The sequence below is a fragment of the Apiospora kogelbergensis genome (genome assembly GCF_038363985.1).
Source record: "Apiospora kogelbergensis strain CBS 113332 chromosome Unknown utg000002l_segment0_segment0, whole genome shotgun sequence".
Classification (NCBI taxonomy): Eukaryota; Fungi; Ascomycota; class Sordariomycetes; order Amphisphaeriales; family Apiosporaceae; genus Apiospora; species Apiospora kogelbergensis.
In genome coordinates this window covers 4,398,500-4,416,243 of record NW_027117419.1, presented here as the reverse complement: position 1 = coordinate 4,416,243, position 17,744 = coordinate 4,398,500, and the positions used below count along the sequence as shown (strand labels likewise).

The 17,744-nt window shown below is 53.3% G+C and overlaps 5 protein-coding genes across 5 annotated transcripts; 1 reads left to right on the top strand and 4 right to left on the bottom strand.

The window, feature by feature from the left end:
• Nucleotides 1–696: 696 nt before the first annotated feature.
• On the top strand, nucleotides 697–1,479 carry PG998_004369 (uncharacterized protein; the record flags this gene model as incomplete). The annotated part of the gene is made up of 1 exon (XM_066871187.1): nucleotides 697–1,479. One exon carries the CDS (start codon nucleotides 697–699, stop codon nucleotides 1,477–1,479), a length of 783 nt encoding a protein of 260 aa, XP_066734937.1.
• A 633-nt stretch (nucleotides 1,480–2,112) lies between these two features.
• Nucleotides 2,113–3,358, bottom strand: PG998_004368 (esterase/lipase; the record flags this gene model as incomplete). The annotated part of the gene is made up of 2 exons (XM_066871186.1): nucleotides 2,113–3,138; nucleotides 3,221–3,358. The coding sequence occupies 2 exons, from the start codon at nucleotides 3,356–3,358 to the stop codon at nucleotides 2,113–2,115; spliced, it is 1,164 nt and encodes a 387-aa protein (XP_066734936.1).
• A 1,273-nt stretch (nucleotides 3,359–4,631) lies between these two features.
• On the bottom strand, nucleotides 4,632–12,582 carry PG998_004367 (polyketide synthase; the record flags this gene model as incomplete). Its single annotated transcript, XM_066871185.1, has 14 exons — nucleotides 4,632–5,846; nucleotides 5,922–6,087; nucleotides 6,181–6,986; nucleotides 7,046–7,699; nucleotides 7,777–7,989; nucleotides 8,051–8,684; nucleotides 8,732–10,186; nucleotides 10,248–10,351; nucleotides 10,406–11,058; nucleotides 11,105–11,228; nucleotides 11,298–11,508; nucleotides 11,576–11,884; nucleotides 11,963–12,434; nucleotides 12,501–12,582. 14 exons carry the CDS (start codon nucleotides 12,580–12,582, stop codon nucleotides 4,632–4,634), a joined length of 7,098 nt encoding a protein of 2,365 aa, XP_066734935.1.
• Nucleotides 12,583–13,828: 1,246 nt separating this feature from the next.
• On the bottom strand, nucleotides 13,829–15,430 carry PG998_004366 (uncharacterized protein; the record flags this gene model as incomplete). The annotated part of the gene is made up of 4 exons (XM_066871184.1): nucleotides 13,829–14,330; nucleotides 14,406–14,791; nucleotides 14,884–14,975; nucleotides 15,202–15,430. 4 exons carry the CDS (start codon nucleotides 15,428–15,430, stop codon nucleotides 13,829–13,831), a joined length of 1,209 nt encoding a protein of 402 aa, XP_066734934.1.
• A 949-nt stretch (nucleotides 15,431–16,379) lies between these two features.
• Nucleotides 16,380–17,397, bottom strand: PG998_004365 (uncharacterized protein; the record flags this gene model as incomplete). The annotated part of the gene is made up of 4 exons (XM_066871183.1): nucleotides 16,380–16,636; nucleotides 16,706–16,985; nucleotides 17,042–17,289; nucleotides 17,361–17,397. 4 exons carry the CDS (start codon nucleotides 17,395–17,397, stop codon nucleotides 16,380–16,382), a joined length of 822 nt encoding a protein of 273 aa, XP_066734933.1.
• Between the last annotated feature and the right edge of the window lie 347 nt (nucleotides 17,398–17,744).

Genomic DNA, 17,744 nt, shown 5'->3' with positions numbered 1-17,744 from the left:
TATTGCCCATTACTATCATATTATCCCAAGTGACTATACGGGCACATTACGGGCTGGAGGGTCTGCTTGCTTCTTTTTTTCTTTTTTTTGCCCGAGAAGCGCAGTCCTGGAATCGCTACCAGTGGCGGCGGTGGTGTTCTCCCCCTCCCGCCCCCTTTGTCTAAGGATGGGGGTTGTGGCGATGCCGACTTGCCTAGCCAGCCCATACATCCCAGGACGAGTCTCCCACACCACACCACCGGCGTATCTAGGTATGCGCGCGACGAGCTAACTAAAATCTCCGGGGATGGTGAACAGGATTTCTCATTTACAGTTAAGAATCCGTGGTCGGCGGATCCTTCCCGCCAAGAAGAGTAGACAATACCATGGGATGAGGCACGCCATGCCCCCGTGAGACCACTAGACACCTCATGGGGGCATAGACAGGGCTTCGTTTCTGCAAGAGGTCTATATAACCCCCAGGCCCGGCCCCTCGATCTTGTTACAGAGATCTTACCACAGAACATCATCAGAGTTTCAGGCGTCATCTGGGTCTCATTCCCCTTTTTCGAGAGACAGGCATCGATTACCAACTAACCACGCTCCTTCTGCTCCCGCCCGCTGGACATTATTCGGGTTCACGAGCCTTCTCTCTCAGTTCCTCTCTCTCTCTCGATATTTACTCTTTCATTCTTATATCAGTCTATCTACGACACCATGTTCTTCACGCAAGTTCTCGGATCCCTCGCCTTCGCGGCCATGGTCGCGGCGGCCCCCACCCAGCCTCTGAGCGAGCGAGGCGCCGGCACGCCGTACACGGGCGTCATGAACGAGGCGCAGTGCAAGGCGCACAAGACGCGGGTGACGAAGGGCGACGCGGACAAGGGGTTCGGCGTGTCGGTCAAGAACGACGACAGCAAGACGCGCAGCTTTTTTGTGTATTCCAACGGCTGCGAGCGCACGCCCTACACGCAGCTGGCCGACGTGGGGCCCGGCAAGACGGCCTTCGTGGCGCTGCCGGCCAAGTTCCAGGGCCGGCTGCAGCGCGGCACGGCCGCCGTGCACATGAACAAGAAGGAGGGCGTCGACACGACGCTCGGCACCTGGCTGGAGCTGGGCTACGACGCCAGCGGCGTCTCGTACGGCGACGTGTCGCTGATCCGCGGCTGCGACGGCGGCGTCACGCTCCACAACACGGACGGCACCAAGAAGACGATGGGCTTCAGCGCCAACTGCGTCGAGGGTGCGCCCAAGGCCGCGCTCGGCAAGAAGCTCGACGGCGGCGCCGCCGTGCTCGCCACCGAGGGCTTCAAGAAGCCGGGCGAGCCCAACCCGGACCAGCCCAAGATCATCGCCGCCCCGCGCGACTGGCTCCTCAAGAAGCTCACCGACAAGAGCGGCAAGGCCGAGACCAAGGCCTACATCGACGACTACCACGGCAACCCCGTCATCGCCGACGCCAAGGGCCGCTGGTCCGCCATCTTCCACAAGAACCCCTGATCTCCTTCGTCTTTTCCATGACCGTCTTTTTCACCGCGCCGTTCGCTTCTTGACTTTACTGCTCATTTAAGCCAAAATTAAACTAGGCCAAGTAAATTCACCGTGCATCTTCATTTTTCTATGTTTGTTTTCGGAGTTCCTCCCGCGACATGCGAGGAGTTGGGGGATTCCATGCGCAGGGCGTTGGGGTCACACTACTTTTGGGGTGGATTGCATTGCATTTTTGTTCTTCTTCGAAACGTTCGATTCTTCTTCTCCAACGACATTGTATAAACTTATGTTTTGATACCCTGAGTTGTATATAGCTGAGTGCACTTCTTGCACTGATAGCGCATTTCGAAAATGAACGTTGAGTGTACTTCAATGGGCAGTGGCTTGTGTTTGTTGCACGATATACCAAAGCGTCGGTTGATTGATTGAACACGAGTCAGACTGACTTGCCCGAGCACTAGCAGTAGATTGACGAACCACAAGTCCGTGCTTCCTCTCTATTCTAAGAAAACTACATACTTCTTTCTATATGACTTCTTTGCCCGCATTCTAGGACATGCCGTCGTCCATAGAGCAAGTATGGCGGACCACCGTCCACGATGGGTATGAAGACAGTTGGCGATGCTAACGAACCGGGCTTGTTCACTGCTGCGGATGAAGCGTATCTTTGAGCAGCGACGCGGCCCAAGCATAAGCCTCCTCGCGCCGGATCCAGGGCAGGGAACCACTGTTTTCTTCCTTGATGCCCTTGTCAAACGCATGGCACACGCCCTCGAGCATCTTATAATGCACGCGTCTCTTCTCGTTGCCAGCGCCAGCGCCCGCCGCCGCCTCCAGCCGCTCCGCCAGCGTCTCCATCTCGGCCCGCAAATTGTCCCCCTCGCACGTCACGAACGCCGTCGTCGCGGGAAACGCATCCAAGTCCGCAAACGCCGGCGACACGGTCGGGTCCGTCCGCGCCCGCGCGTCCGGCGCCCAGGCGTCGGCGAACATGTTCAGGATCCAGGCCGGGTGCGCGCGCAGCGTCGGCGAGGGCGCACGCTTGGCCGCGGCGTCGGTCGCGAGGTCGGCGGAGCCGTACACGGACAGGAGCATCGGGATCGCCAGCCCCAACGCGCTCTCCGCCTCGAGCCGCGTCTTGAGATGCGTCGCGGCGACGGCCGCGATGTGCCCGCCCGCGCTGAAGCCCGACACGGCGACGCGGCCGGCGTCGAGATTGTAAGCAGAGCCTGCGACCGACGCGAGCCAGCGCAGCACGTCTTCGGCGTCGTCGATGGCGGCGGGGTGCGGCGACTCGGGCGCCTTGCGGTAGTCGGCGTCGAGGACGGCGAGGCTGGCGTCGCGGGCCATGCGGGTGCAGAAGTAGGCGTCGGTGCCGTGGAGGGGGAAGACGAAGCCGCTGCCGTGCCAGTTCACCAGCACGGGCAGCCGCTTTCGTCCGTCTTCGCCACCGTCGCCGTCATTGCTGCTGTTGGGGGGCAGGTAGAGATCGGCGGCGATGGAGCGGCCCCCCGTCGCGCGAGGGGGATTTCGATGCGCTGCTTGCGCACGCCGGCCTCGGCGAGGGGCAGGAGGGCGGCGTCGCGCCGGATGTGCTCGGACGTCCGCCAGCCTAGGAGGGCGCGGAACACGGCGACGAAGAGGCGGAGGCGGAGGTAGTGGAAGAGACTGAGGAGTTGTTGCGGTGCCGTCATGATCGCGAGGGATGGAGGGGTAACTTGTGCTGTTCACCCCTGGTTGATTGGCTTACTACGTCGTAATCTCTAGCTAGGGTGATGTCAAATGAGTGAACCAACCAACCGCAAAGCCTGAAGCTGATATGAAGAAGGCCGCAATGGAGACAGCTTAGCTTTCTGAATTTCGATCCGTGTAGGCCTGGACGAAGCATTCATATACCTGGCGACTTCACACCTTATTCAAGTCGAGACATGCTTGGCAATGTTTGTTGGATGTAACGATCGCTTCTTACTTTACCGTAATTGGATGTACAAAAGTCCTGTCTGCACCAAACACGGTAAACAGAGGTGCTTCGGTAAGAGTCACGCCGGAATTAAGACAGCAATAACCAGCAGATAATCAGGTTATCACAACTGGCGGCTGCATAGCCTCCGCCGTACAAATTACTGTTCCGTTCAATCCGATTGCTGATCCTTGGGCCGTCGCACACTACTCCTAGAACACATAAACACTAACATCTTATTGAAACAGCTCACGTCCTGGGCATTCTAGAATAACGGCTTTGTTCAGTACCTTACGACAAGGAACTCAATTCATAACCTCTGATATGTTTAGTTACCCAATTGTGATGCCGTACCACTGCTTCCTCTACGCCTTCTTTCGCGCGGCTGCGACTTTAGCCCCCCTTCTTGCCTCCTTTCTGGCTGTTGTTCTCATTTTAGCGTCTTTCGGTACCGCTGGCAGTTCGGCGTTGAGGAAGGTCGTGGTTGTTGTTGGCAAGCAGTTCCACCTGATATATTATATCTTTGGACATACTCCACACCTTTGAGGAGGTCAACCGTTCGTTGGCAGGACGCAGTATTTGGTCGACCAGCTCCAAGATCCGCCTTGTGATGCCATGTGATGTACGATTCTTTATGGTCATATGCTGGCTTGAAACGGATTGGATTGGCTTTATTCAGTCGTGGAAACATGCCCCGTCGGTAAAAAATGGAATAAGCCTCGTCTCATCATGACGTTTCCAGCGGTACTTCTCAACCACGACGTGGTATCCGTATTCTATCCATGTCACCAGTTTGATATATAACTTGTAGAAACAACCTAGGGACCATGCGTCAACTCTTTGGTCGACCTAGGTCTATACACGAGTATATCCTCCGCCGACAAAGACATCGCCTCTATGCAACTTTGAGTCTGATGCGAGGGGGTAGACCATGCTTGTCCCTAACGGTCTCCAGTACATCCATGGCTGCTTCGTACACCCCACGGCCGCAGTGTTCGTCTGAAGCAACAACCATAGATTTATAGTAAGAAATTCGGAGTAGAGCACTGTCAGGATCAAGCATCATTTTGAAGAGCGGCTTTAAAAAGCTTGGGTACTATCTGCATGGCCGATTTCAGCCGGCACGTCGAAGGCATCAAACAGGCCAGCGGTAGGCTTATATTAATACCTCTTGCCTATGTGTGTCAATATCCCATCGCTGTCACTTCAAGCCCAATAGTTTAGTTTCCACAACAGAAGAGAGCGTCTCCAGGTTCCTGTCCGAGCTAAGAAAATCAAGAAAAGGGATATCGACCTTGAAAGTATTCCAGAACCATGTGCGAAACTCGGATGCGATCATACTATCTACTCCGAATTGTGCGAATGATTGAGTGAAGTTGATCTTGTCATACGACATAAGGATGAGATTCGAGAAGCGCTTGCAAACCACACTATCAATCGCTTCCCGTAGCGAGGACACACCTGTTTCGGCTGCCAGGCATTTGGCAGCATCGCTTGGTATGCCACGAGCCCAGGGACAACCATTAGTGTCGTTCGACCCATTCGCGAGGTCAGCGTGTGATATGTGGTTGCTTTCTAGTGCGGCTGATAGGATAGAAGAGCGTTGATCATCCATTACTGTATGGGTGACCGCGAAGCCTTGTTCCAGGAGTTTCCGGACCCCAATGGTTTCCATACCGGTGAGCATGTGTGAAGAGGTCGCGGTTGTGTCGGCGATGTCGCGGCGCGCCCCACTGATGCCAAGATCGACCACCTGTAGGAACTCGTCTTCGTCGAGAGGTTGGATACCCCGTCGGAGAAGGAGGGCCTCAATCTTGGGGTTTTCGTGCAGATAGCCAACTTCGGATACCATACCCAAGCCAATGGAAACGGTCGGGCTCCCACGCCTACTCCGCCAGTAGGCGAAGGCGTCCAGAAACGCGTTGGCGGCGCAATAATTGCTCTCGGTGGCGACGCCGACGGTACCCGTCATGGAAGAGGTCAGCAGGAAGAAGTCCGGATTGTCGGCCACGAGGGCGCGGTCGATATTCCAGGCACCGCGCCACTTCGGCTGCACACTGACATGCCAACCCTCGTGGCTCATACGCTCGAACAGGTCCTCGTGCAGGCCCATGGCCGCGTGTACAACACCACCAACAGGTCCCAGTGCCCTACATGCCACTAAGGCGCTCTCGACGTGTGACATGTTGGAGACGTCACCGCGGACTACTGACACTCGCGCCCCGGACTGAGTCAATCTTTCGGTGTGCTCCTGGGCTTCGGGCTTGTCGCGTCCAGAGCGCCCGAGGAAAACAAAGTTACGAGCTCCGCGAGCCAGCATCCAGTTGCTCAAGCTGCGCCCCAGTCCTCCAAGGCAGCCAACTAACAAATAAGACTTGTGCGCAGAAAGTATCGTGGAGTACTTGGATGACATAACCTGGGATATAGTCAGAGAATAGGCCAGATCAATGTCTGCGTGACGGGAAATCGGTGGAGTAAATTGTATACATACTGGGATGCGCGATTCTGGATCCGTAAACGATATTACGATTTTTCCAACTCGGTCAGGCGAGGAGAAGTATCGGTACCCCTTTGCGATATTGCTCACATCAAAGGTCGTAATGGGCGCTGGTTCGAGCTGACCGGAGCGATACATGGAAAGGACCTCCTTGACCAATCTACAACACCACGAGTCATTGTCAGTATCGTCCCAACAGGAAGTATCTATATAAGAACAAGAGCGGCCAAGCCGAACGAAAACAACTACTCACCCTATATACACCTCACGGTAGTATGGATCATCATGGTACAGCATATCCGTGATGTCGAAGGCGGTGAAGGTTGCACCCTGAGAAAACACGTCCATATCAAGCCGCCCGGCGTCTAGAAGCTCCCGCTTGCCCACCTCAACAAAGCGACCGAACTTAGCCAGGACGCGCCAGCCGGCGTGGAGCAGATCACCTACGAGCGAGTTGACGACGACGTCGACGCCGCGCCCGCCGGGCGTGACGCCGCGCAGCTCGCGCGCGAAGGCGTCGTTACGCGACGAGAAGACGTGGTCTACGGGCAGCCCCATCACGTCAACCAGATACGCGCGCCGCCGGGCCGATCCGGCCGTCGCATAGACAACCGCGCCTAGGCGTTGGGCCAGGCGCACGACCGCGGTCCCGAACGCACCGGCTCCTGAGTGGACGAGGATGTGCTCGCCGGCACGTAGTCGCGCGACGTTGCGCAGCGCGTACAGCGCCGCGCCCCACGCCACTGGCAGCGAGGCCATGATGGTCGAGTCCTCGCCCGGCAGGAGTCGGTGGGCCTGCCATACCGGTACGCGCTCGGTGAGGGCAAAGCGGCTGGGGGCGCACACGAGGACGCGGTCGCCTGGCCGCAGAATATCCGCTGATGCTGCTGTTTTGTCTGCAGTTCCGTCGTACTTCGCGGGGGAGGGAGGGCCTGCAGCCACCACCACGCCGGCGAATTCGAGAGATTTCGTGGCGCGGCGCGTTTCGGCCCGCCCGCTCAAGGTGTACACGTCTTTGGCATTGAGACTGACGGCTTGGACGGCCACGTCGATGAAGCCCTCGGGGGCGTCGCCGACATCGTGGCACGGGGCATTGTGGTGGAATTATATAAGTCCACCTCGTTTTCCTGCGAGAAGTATATCGTGTCCATGGCCCCTGGTCGGTCAATCGACAGCTCTGCGAATGGCACATCAGCGAGACGGGACATCTGGAGCCCTTCATCTAAACCAAGTCGACGTCGGAAACAATTGTTAGCAGCGGCATCGGATCCTAGACGACTGATGTATAGTACACCATTGTGCTGGATGAACTCCTTATCTTCTATGCTTCTGTGTCCCTTGCCGGTCATAATGCGCATCAAGCCATCGCATGCTAAATGTGTTAGTTCCGGGCGCTCGAGGGCCAACGAGATTGAGCCTATATCTAAGATGGTGAAGTTTAACGATGGCCTTTCCATCATCAGCGAGCGTGCTAGCCCGCTAGCCAACGTCAAGTTCGGATCCGGGTCACCCAGCATCTTGGCACCGGTGATCCAGAAGAGGTCCTTGACTGTGCTAGTAAGGACTCGCAGGAATTTCATATCCTCTTGGCTCATGGTGGCGAGAAACTCTCGTTCTGTTTCTAGCAGGGAGACACAAATGGTTTCTCCTGTGATCAGAGTGTCGGAGAGCTCTTTCAGCGCAATAATGTTAATGTTGCAAGCAATCGAGGCCCTGATGTGACTGCTCAAAGCATCTGCAAGTTTCAATATGGCGATTGAAGGTTCACGTATCTGTCAACGTTGATCAGTTCGGAGCCGCATTGTGAGCGCCAGCATAATTGGATCTGGGTCAGGATAAAGACACTTACTAGAATTAAAATGGATTTCCTTTGCTCAGTGCTCTTTGGGAGTCCCTTATGTCTTGCGAACAGGATGTTGTCGTGCAACGTCACCATTTCGAAATTGTTGCGGTGAAGTATGTCCGACATCGGTTCCGAACGCTGAATGATTATCGCGACATCTGGGCCTAGACGAGGCAGAACATCATCAAAGCAAGGACCGTGTAGAGTTCCCGGGTTCGCCTGTTTGAGTAATTAGTGAAAGATCTTGTTGAATTAAAATTGGCAACGGGCAAATACTCACATCCTGTAAAAGCACGTCAAACAAGCTTGAATCCGAGCCTGGGATTACGCATTTCCCGTCATTATTCACAACAACCGAGTCCCATGACGCATATCGTGGGAAATCCGACTCGCCGTCTAGTCTGGTACGATAGGCTTGAGCGGCTGGCCGATCCTTAGCCCCAAGATCAAGAACCCGCAAACGAGGATTCTTGTGACCAAGTAGATCAAGCAAGCAAGAGATAACTGGGCTTTCGTGGCCAATAAGCTCATCGAGACTGGGCTGTTGATCAAGGGTGGTAGAGACGTAATCCTCGAAGCCTTTTTGAGAGTTTTCATTCAGATGGAACACGTCAGGTTTCCAGTGAACGCGCATGACGGGGTGTCGCTGCCATCGCAAATCACCATTGTTGTCAGCGGCCAGCCTGGAATCAAGCATCGATAACTTGACGCCGCGCATGTCCACTAGCGGCTCCCCATGGACGTCTCGGAGAGTGCAGTCGGCTTGCAGAGTCGAGACACTCGTCTTGTGGGACCGCACATGGATCGAGGCCGTGGTGCCTGGCGTAGCGGTTAAGGCGGAAGGCCGCACCACGCAGTGTGGGATGAAAACAGGAAGATACGGGCGCAGCCGGTTCGGGTTCCCTGCCGCCGCACTCAGAATGGCGGCCTGGAGGCAGGCGTCAATTACGACGGGATGTACATGGTATCGCGCGGGGGTTCGTCGAGCTCCCCCTCGGACGGCCACGCGTGCGTGATGCAGATGCTTTCTGAAAGCAAGCGAGCACTATCTGCTTTCATGGAGACGATGGACTGGAACCGCGGGCCAAACACAAGGCCTTCTTCGGCTGCTTTCTTATACCAGCGTCCCATAGCCCATGTTCTGTGTCCTGCTGTATCGGGAATCCAGACCGAGCCCGGCTCGGTGGGAAGGGTCGGCAGAAGAAGGCTGCCAGAGCAGTGGAGAACTGCTTGGCCAGATTTCCAAGAGCTAACAGAGAACTCATAGACCATCTTCGAAAAGTGTCTAGCTGATAGTTTCCGGGCGGATACTGTGGTGTGTAATTCAGTATTGGCTGTTTCTCCAGTATCCGCCAGCACTAGAGCAGCACTCAGGGACACATTCTGGAACTCTAATGAGAGGTTTGCCGTCGGGTCTGTGCCAAAGTCGCGTATCTGTGAGATAGCTTCGATGGCCAATGCTATAAATCCTGCTGCTGGGAAGACGATCTGCTCCTCGATCCTATGATCGGCTATCCAGGGAACTTCCTTAAGCCTTAGCGAGTTTCTCCAGGTCCAGTCAATGCCGTTTCCTGTCGGCTGCAAAGAACCCAGAAGCACATGTCGTGGGAATCGGCGGTTGCGCATTTCGGTTGCACCCCGGGACTCGAACCAAAGTAGTCCCTGCGAGTAGTCCCAAGGATATGGGGGAACGATATCTGTGACACATTGAAAGTTTGGCGGCAACAGATTGATCTTGTCCCATGCCAATCTGTAGCCATGCCTAAACAGTTCTCCCGCTACCTTCTTGATGCGCAAACTCGAGTCTTCGCCCCGAGCCAGCGTAGGTGTATACGGCAGAGACCTGCCAGACAAGGTCTGTCGGATTGGCGCTTTGAGTGATGGATGGGGACCAATCTCCAGCAGATGATAATCACAGGAAGATGTTAGGTTGGTCAAGGCTGAACTAAAGTGAACAGGCCTCTCCAAGTTCATCCGCCAGTAGCTAGACTTCGCCATTGGGGGTAACGGGGTTCCAACACCATCAGCTGCCACCGTGGAGTAGACCGAAGGACCTGGGGTTTCAGGTTGATGCTGTTCCACTAGATAGACATCCAGGAGCTGTTGGTAGAGTTCGCCGACCTGTTTCATAAGGGGCGAATGGTATGCTTGCCCTCCAGTCTCTATGAAGCGGCAGAACTTGCCCGTCGCTAGTAGCTCATTGGCCACCGCGTCCAGGGCCGACCGCTTGCCACTGAGTGTCGTATTCACGGGTGAGTTGACGCATGCAACACCGAGTTGGTCGCCAATCCCTAGATTCGCGATCAACTCTTTGGCCGAGTCGCAGTCAAGGCCCACAGCCATCATGGCCCCGCCAGCCTCTACCTGCTCCACAACCATACCCCGAAAGTAAGCAATGATGATGGCTTCTTCGCCACTGCTCGAGCAGTCAGTTCTTTAGTTCCATAATATCACGGACGCGCAAGCGAGCTACGAACCTTATCATGCCAGCTGCGTAGGCGGCGGCAATCTCACCCGAAGAGTGCCCTATGACCGCGGAGGGCGCGATGCCATAAGAGCGTAGTTCTTCTACCAATGCCACCTGAATCGCCGTACATAAGGGCTGACTGCGGCTTGGCCGGTGAATCTGACTCACTGTATCGTCCGTTTGACAAATAGTGTCCTCCAACGTCCAGCCTGGCGCGTGTTGTTTATTTAGGCTCCTCAGCACCCTGTCTTGTCTGCGTATCGCCTCAAGAAAGACAGGTGAATCGCCCATTATCCCCCGGGCCATACCCGTATATTGTGCGCCTTGCCCTGTAAACACATAAGCAATGGGCAATACCCGATCTCGGCTCTGGATAGAAACATTCTCTGATGCTGGGTCAATTGTCCATATTTCGCATGGTTCATCGGAAACGACGCTTGCCACAAGGTACGTTCGCATTTTCAAATGGGGCGTGTGTGAAGCCAGAGTGTAAGCCAACCTCTCTAGCTTGTTCCGGTCAGAATATTGGGCCAGTTCTGAGATTTGTGCGGCACGCATATCCAGGGAATTCGGGGATGCCGCCGACACGGGCAAAATCAACTTGGAGGGCTGGCTGCGCAGCGCCGGCTCGACGCCGTCTTTCTCAGGACCATTTGCGCCCATGAAACTGTCGATGGATTCAATGATAGCATGAGCGTTAGCACCGCCGTACCCAAACGAGTTGATACTCGCCCTACGAACTTCTGTTCTCGGCCACTTTTCAACTTTGGTGACAATCTGCATATTATCAAGTTTCACTTGAGACGTTTCGCTTGTCAGCGCTTGATGTGATCAGGCTTCACCAGTCAGAACTATTTGGTTACTCACATTTAGGATTGAGGTGTTCAGGGGGTATCATGGGCGGGATCCCATCATTTCGGAAAGCCATGGACACTTTTATGAGTGAAGTGAGGCCACTACTTGCTTCGCTATGACCGATATTGGACTTGACCTGACAATAAAGAGGTAAGCTTAACATGATAGAAACAATTGAGTTTGGGGGAAAAGCGGGACAACATACTGAACCTATCATCAATGGGTGATGGCGCTTAGAGGAAAAGCATCTTCCGAGCGCTTCTACCTCAATAGGATCGCCCACGGCAGTTCCTGTGCCGTGACATTCCACATAGTCGGTACCGTTGAAGTCGATATTGGCACTAGTATATGCCTTGCGTATGACTGCTTCCTGCAAGTCGGCGCTCGGCAAGGTCACGCCTGGTGTGCGTCCATTTCTAGATTGATTAGTAAGCCGACGAAGATCATGACATACGGATTTTGATCCTGAGGGCTTTGACTCACGAATTGATTGCTGTGCCGCGGATGACTGCAAAAACTTGGTCCCCATCGCGAATCGCTGCGGAAAGGCGTTTCAGGTAAACGGCATCGACACCTTCTGCGCGACCATATCCATCAGCCGCCTCGTCAAAGGTTTGACATGTCGCAGAGGATGACAGCACCCCCGTCTTCATTGCGGCCACAAAGGGCTCCGGTGTGAGAATCAGGTTGCAAGCTGCCACTACAGCTCCATCGCATTCGCCTGCCTTCAGCGCTGATACGGCCGCATGCAAGCAGTGGATGGAAGACGAGCATGCTGTGTCTATAGTGAAGCTGCGGGTATAGTGTATCAGTCTTGGAACATATGCTCGGCTCGCCGACTAGCCTCGACTAGTGTTAAGGAACCCTTACCTAGGTCCGTGAAGGTTGAATACGTGACTGATGCGATTAGCCAGCAAAGTGGTGCCGGATCCCGTGCCATGGTACCGATGTAAATAATCAGGCTCACGCATCTGCATCAGGTAGTAATCGTGAGTAAAGTTGCCAACGTATACGCCAGTGTTGGAGCTCGAGATGTCGTCTTTCGAGATACCAGCATTCTCGAAGCACTCGTAGACAACCTCAAGCAGTTTACGTTGCTGAGGATCCATGTAGGTCGCCTCGAGGTTGTTGATGCCAAAAAAGGCGTTATCGAATGCTCGAACATCATCGTTGATGAAGTATCCTCCACGGATATTCATGACGCCAGCAACTTCCGGTGACTCGGAATAAACTCCTGTTGCATTGAAACGATCTACCGGGATGGGTCCTTGAGCGGACTTTCCCTCGACAAGGAAGTCCCATAGATCTGACGGGGATCGGATGTCGCCAGGTAGCCTACAAGCTGAAATAAGGTATGGAGTCAACGAAAGGCTCAAAGACCGCGTTTCACACTCAGTGGAATACGTACCCATTCCGACAACACAAACGGGATCGTCGTCCATGTTCTGAATCGTTCCGGCCGCCACCGCCGAGCCAGGGACGTTGTTCATGCTCGTAACCCCCTTAGCAGCAGAGAGCGTGTTGTCGGCGGAAACGTCTTCAAAGCTTTGGATACCCTGAGTGACATAGAATAGCTAGCTCTCTTACCGTCGACAAGTCGGGAAATGTCGATTCTAGGACATGCTGGCAAGCAGGTTCAAGAATTGCATCACATTATTATACCGAGGCTACAGAATCACATGATTAGAAACCTATCGTATGTACCCCAATCAAGCTGGGGCTTTGTGTTTCGCCTTCGACATAGGCTGCTCAGCGGCTACATATCGCGGACATCTCACAAAACAATACTTCGGTCAGGCACAGTGTTGGCCCCCAATGCTTTGCACCCATAAATATCGCACTGTATGGATCACAGCTTGGAGGGATCGGGACGTGATGCCAAGTCGATGTCTTACATGACGGCGGGGTGATTACGAGATGTCCAATCATCGTATTATGTTGGTTTCTGCTCCTTTGAAGGCGAACCTGTTGCAGAATCAATATTGAGGCATTATCTGCAGGTTACGGACTTCTTGTGCGATCTAATTGGTCTAGCAGGATTTGCGCGGTTCCATATGGTCCTGCAGATCTCGGTGCGGTCGTACTGAACAAGGGGGCAGCATGCTTGCCTCCAAGGGAAGAATATATCGTACGATATAATCAAGGAACTCTTGCCCTGTAATGGGTCTATTGCCAGTGGGGCTTATGCACATCAGAGTTACTTCGTACTGCGGTATCATTGAACACATTGTGTGAGTCAATGTTCTCACCAAGACTGCATGGGGGCGGAAAGTAATAGCCGATTTGAGGTCTCAGGTAACACCACTGTTGCCTTGGGAGTCCTAGGGTTCGCGATTAATTGGGGTGTATCTCTGAGATGGTTGCCTTTCCATACGATTTCGTTGCTTTTTTGTATCTATTTATAGTCTGTTGTGTTATGGCTCAAGTTTTGTCAAAACCATGCGGTTGTTTTCAAGTACTACCTAGGCATATGTTTGGTACAAGTGTATATTGAATTTAAATAGTTGTTCACTAGTTCAATATCTGATATTACCTCGGCAGCAATTCGTTATACGCGATAATCAACTGAATAAATTGGGGCTAAATAAACACATAAACTCCTGAGCCCACACACAGAATCATTCTTGAAGTATAGATAGAAAATAGATGTTTGGATGCGGCAGCAAGGAAAAGGCAGTTAATACGACAGAATGCAACTGTCAGAGGAAGCAATCTGTAATTTCTTCTCGGCGATGGCTATTCCCACGGGTGCTGATGGTTTTCCTCGAGGCCGGTAAAACTTTGCTGTTTGCTTTCTTCAGTGGCTACACCCACTTGCGTGGTTCGAAGGATTGCCGTGTCAGGCACCGTTCCTCCATCACCCAACCTGGCGAACTCGACCCGGGAATTCTTCGAACCGGAAGATGAGGGATGATGATGGTGGCCCCAAGGCTTGAGCCGCTGGTTGGTACTGGGGCTGTGGAAGTCATGTTGGGATGTAGACTTTGACATGTTGCGCATACGAATGCCTGGCAACTTCGAAGTCGAGTCGCGCGTCCATGATTTGAGGGCTGTGTAAAACTCGGGCACGCCGAGGTCACGACAGGCTCGAGGGAGCGCGGGTGTACAGAGGACGATAAGGCCGCATGTTGTCTCGACAACGACCCAGATTCCAACAGTGCAGAAATCGTACGTAAGGTCCTTGGATTTTGAATAGCTCACAGTTACGGCAAGGCGAAATCCAGCCGCAAAGCAAGCACTGTGGTTAAGCGGTTTGAATAAGCTGGTGCTCGACACCGTTCTTGTCGCATTTGACGGAAAAAGGAGGACTTACAGAAACCCCACGAGGAAGACGACGGAAACGCCAAGTCGTTTCTGGAATGACATTTGAAGACCCCATATAACCTTTTGCGGCAGGACAAGAATAACACAGTCGATAAAAAAGTTCAGAACTGCCGAGGTGATATCAACGGCGCGACTTTCAATGCATTCCCCCGGGATAAGACGGTTCCATATCTTTTCGTGCGGAACACACGTCATGTTCACGGCAATAATGGCCGCAGGGTAGAACAGAAAGTCTAGACATAGCAAGAAAACAGATATCCACCAGAAGTAGTTGCGAGTGCCTCGGGGGACAAAGAGGCGCAGCCATTCCAGCAAGATGGCTGCTTTGATGAGCATAACGGTAGCCGCAAACAGGTTCGTAGCCAGATTGAATAGCTACAACAATGATTGAGGTGAGCCGTGCGGTTCGTGATAAGATGTGGGAGAGAAGAAGGAACTGAGACGAGAGGAAGAATTGGATAGCCTACAAAGAACATGTATGAAACATCTCGCAAGCGAAAGTTCCACTGATGGACAAAATATCCAACATGAACTTGACGAAGAATGACAGCAACGAACGCTATGTAAAGGCTCTACCACCCAGTAATGTCAGTATCCCGCAATTAGGTTATGATCGATGAGTGAATATTATGACGGAGGTTCGGAATCTATCTCAGCTTTGCGCTCTTGAAGATATATAGACATGGGGGTTTCTTTGACTTACGTAGGCCGCCAACATGATATCTGTATCAGCACTCATGTTAGCTACACCAGTGAACCAGTCTATGCTCCACTCCTTGACTTACAGTCACTGATATACGTGTGCTTCCGCTTGAGTTTAGTGCTGTAGATACGAGCGAAGATGAATAGAGATCCAATTGTAAAGCATGTACCGTACACAGCGTTTGCCATGAGGTTTCTGTTCGGAGGGTTGTCAAAGTCTGGCACTACACCGGGCGGAGGCGCGAGGGCCGGCCCGGAGAGCAGGTATTCCTGTTCCTCTGGCGACAGCGCATTGAAGTCGATCGAAGACATTTTGTTTGCTCCAAAAGCACTCTGCAGTCAGTAGTTGTCTCTCTGAATGGGAGCCGATGGAAGAAAAAGAGGACGGTTTCTAACAATACTGGCTGTGAAATTGAAGTCGAACCAGCGCTCTCCAAGCCTGACCATAAGTACTTAACGCAGCACGATGGTCTTTTTGACCAAGATCGACACTTTGGAGGCACGCATATGCTGCATGGTACTGACTCGGACATCAGGGGGCTTACATCGCCGAGCCTTGCGTAAAGATGGCTAAGGCTGAGCTGACGTGCATACCAGGGCAATCGGATATCAATGTACCGATGCGGCAAACTACTGCCGCCCATCGGCAGGCTAGACGCATGATTACGCATTAGACATACTCAAGATGGTCATCCATTGGGGGGGCCGGAACATCGTATAGGTGCTTGTGCAGTGAAACACAACCAACTGCATGAAATTTGCTCAATATTATGCATCCAATATAAATCAGTCCTCGATCCAAAGATAGGTACACAGGGGTTGCTCTGCAACCTCCATAGATAGGCCCAGACCAGCATGGAGGCTTCCATTCGGCTTATCCGCGAACCAATGGTGAAACGTCATATGTCTTTCTTTCTTTTTTTGCTCTTCGGTTGAATGTCAAAGTATGAGCCCAACAGAAACGAAACCAAGTCATATGTCTTGTGCACATAAGATGAGACTTGTCTTGCTGCGGGAAAAGGTGTATAATGTCTCTTGCTTGGCCTTTGTGACTTACACAGAAAAACATGTCATGTTTTATGCAGGTAAGATGGGACAGACCCAGGTGCGAACATGAGCGCTTATTGTATCACTACTTGGCATAAGCGTAGGTTCAGTCCGCTGCATCCCCTAGTTCCGCAATAGAGCGACGTTCTATAACAACACATCCAGACTTCAGCGCATACATGAAGGGGGTCCTGCAAACTCCGAAAACCGATATCTAGGTTTGGGCACCGAGGCTCATACCACCATCCATGATGATCCCGGTTCCAGTAGTGAAGCTGGATCGCGGGCTGCAGAGATACAAAACTGTATCTGCCACTTCCTCGGGTGTGCAAAGCCGGCCCATTGGTATGCCAGACGTCATGAGCTGCTCCAGCCCGGGGACAACCTCCATAGCAGTTTGAACCATGGGAGTATCTGTCCAGCTCGGACAAACACAGTTTACCCGGATTCCATCGGCGACATGATCATAGGCTGACGAAGGGCGGATCAGTCAGTAAGGCATCGATCGAAGAATGGCTGACAGTGGGAGGAACAACGTACCCGCCGTCCTGGTAATACCCAGAACAGCATGCTTAGAGGTGGTATACTGGACCATGCTAGGCACGGAGATGTAGGAAGAGACGGACGCAAGGTTCACAATGACTCCACGAGTAGTACCACGCGCCGGCTGCTGGGGGTGAACCGGCTTGGGGTCCTGGGTCTTCATAGCCGCCGAGGCCATGCTAGTCACCAGAAATGTTCCGTGGACATTGATCTCGAGTAGACGCTTGAAGTCCGCGAAGCTGGCGGATGCGATGGGATCAAAAGTAGCCCCAGGAACCTTAACGATTTGGTCAATAGGTACGATCGGAGTTGGGAGTAAGCTGGCTCACTTACACCGGCACAGTGTACGGCATAGTCAACGCGACCGAAAAGGCTCTTCATGTGAGAAACGGCAGCTTTGACCGAGTCCTCAGAACTGACATCCAAGTGGATGGCCTCAGCACGAAAGTCGGCATGGGTCGCGACAGATCGGATGGCGTCCACGGTCTCTTGGGCACCTTTCAGGTTGATGTCGGCCACCAGGATACCACTAGAGCCTTCTCGAGCAAAGGCGTGGCAGCTAGCCTTGCCGATGCCGCTTGCTGTTGGATCGACGGTCGTCAGTACTTGGGTAGTCACGAACGCAGATGCTCACGCCACCAAAATTACTAACCGCCGCCTGTGACCAAAGCGTATCCCTGAATATCCATGGCTGTTCTTGGGTTTGATGCGATTACGTTTGATTAGCTTGAATATCGACGAGGGTTGTGAGTACGGGGCAGCAGACGAGAAGCCAGGTGCAGGTGTAAATAAAGGGAAGTTTTGAGGGGAAAGACGAGAGCAGGCGCGGACAAACAAAGAAACGGATAAGTCACTCATCGCAAATGCTAGGGTGACACCACATGTTACACCGCGCCAATGAAATGTTACATTTGTTGGTTGTTGGTTGGGGGCTGCATATTAGGTGGCTATGGTCAGCCCAGCATCCGATCTCCGATCCCTGCAGCTGCAGAGCCAACACCTTCTCCAGCCATCGTCTCAGTAGTCGTCTGACTAC